The 1,435-nt window shown below is 37.6% G+C and overlaps 1 protein-coding gene across 1 annotated transcript in view; it reads left to right on the forward strand.

Annotated features, from left to right (window-relative positions):
• HELRODRAFT_161869 (hypothetical protein) overlaps positions 1 to 1,435 on the forward strand; it is a gene marked incomplete at both ends in the record, with an annotated part of 29,378 nt that overhangs the window by 26,699 nt on the left and 1,244 nt on the right. Inside the window, one exon of the mRNA XM_009021741.1 lies at positions 724 to 1,333. Within this exon, the coding sequence (XP_009019989.1) occupies positions 724 to 1,333 (610 nt within the window). The remainder of the gene's footprint in view (positions 1 to 723; positions 1,334 to 1,435) is intronic.

A 1,435-nucleotide genomic window follows, 5' to 3' on the forward strand; every position in this document is an offset into this window, starting at 1 on the left:
ATCCCGACACCACCATCTAAATCTTAACCTTTTATATATTACACTATATATGGCTCATTTCATCGCTAATAATTATTTTAAATTCAGCATATGTTTCTGTCCACTTAGACTCGTTTATTCATCTCTTCAATCAATCCATACTTTTAATTATTGTATCAAATACTATAAATTATCTCACATTGCCAATCTACTTTCTGTTTTTGATTGTAGATTCATTAGTAATATCTGTATATACTTATATGTTCAGATATTAACTTTGTTTTTCGAGTGTTAATCCTACTGACTATATTTATCGATTTTTGCATGCATTGAAATTTAATTTGTATATTTTCTGTTCTGTTTTAAATTGCATATATATCTCAAGTAAAGTACTTAGGGTGGCCTCTCCACAAGTTTTTTCATTTAAACTTATTTGGTTCCCTTATTGAAAATAAAATAAATAAAAAAAAATAAATACATCGACATTTCACTGGGAGGTGATGTCGAGTCCGTTTTGAACCACCTTAATACCATTATAAATTCAGAAAAAAACATAGGTTTAAAACTTAATTTTGAAAAATGCGAGTTGTATATGAACAAACCTATTACACTTAACATTAAAAATCCAATTAAAATCCTTGAAAAAAACGAGATCGATTTTCTAGGCTCAATAATTTTTCCTGGTGAAAGCCAAAACATATCCATAGTTAAAAAATTTGAAAATTTTAAACTTATCATCCAAAGGCTAAATATCATCAATAAACATGATGCAATGGTCCTTCTATTACAAGCTGCTTTTTTGCCTCGTCTTGTTTATTTTTTGAGAACATCCCCTCTGTTGGATGTTTCGATCCTCAATAGTTTTGACGATCACCTCCGTGACGCATTCCAGTCCATCTTCAACATAAAACTCGATCAAAAAAATTGGTTGCAGGGGACGCTGTCTATATGTGTTGGTGGCCTGGGTTTGGGTTCCGCGGCTGAGCTGGCACCTTCTGCCTTTTTGGCTTCTGCTGCTGCCACGGTGGCCCTTCAGGATCTGATGTTGTCGAGAGATGGGATTTATGTCGATAACTTCAGAATGCAAGTATACGACATGTGGCGCGCCACCAACGGAGATGTGGTTGCGCTCGAAAACCCCTCGCAAAAACACTGGATCGCCCCCTGTCTTAATAGATCAGTTGATCGATGGCTGCAACTGAATGGCTCTACTTTTGACAAGGCTAGAATTATGGCTGTCAAAAGTGAGTTGGACTCCTCCTGCTTGAGAGCGCTACCCATCACCTCCTGCGGCACTAAATTGGATGACTCCTATGTTCGCGTGAGCCTTGGTTTGAGACTCGGAGCCCAGATCGTCACCGAATACGAATGCTCATGTGGGGCAAGGGTTGATGAACTTGGATACCATAGCCTTTCTTGTCGTCTAGGTCCTGGAAGTCAAGCCAGACATACGGCT

Source organism: Helobdella robusta, assembly GCF_000326865.2.
Source record: "Helobdella robusta unplaced genomic scaffold HELROscaffold_3, whole genome shotgun sequence".
Classification (NCBI taxonomy): Eukaryota; Metazoa; Annelida; class Clitellata; order Rhynchobdellida; family Glossiphoniidae; genus Helobdella; species Helobdella robusta.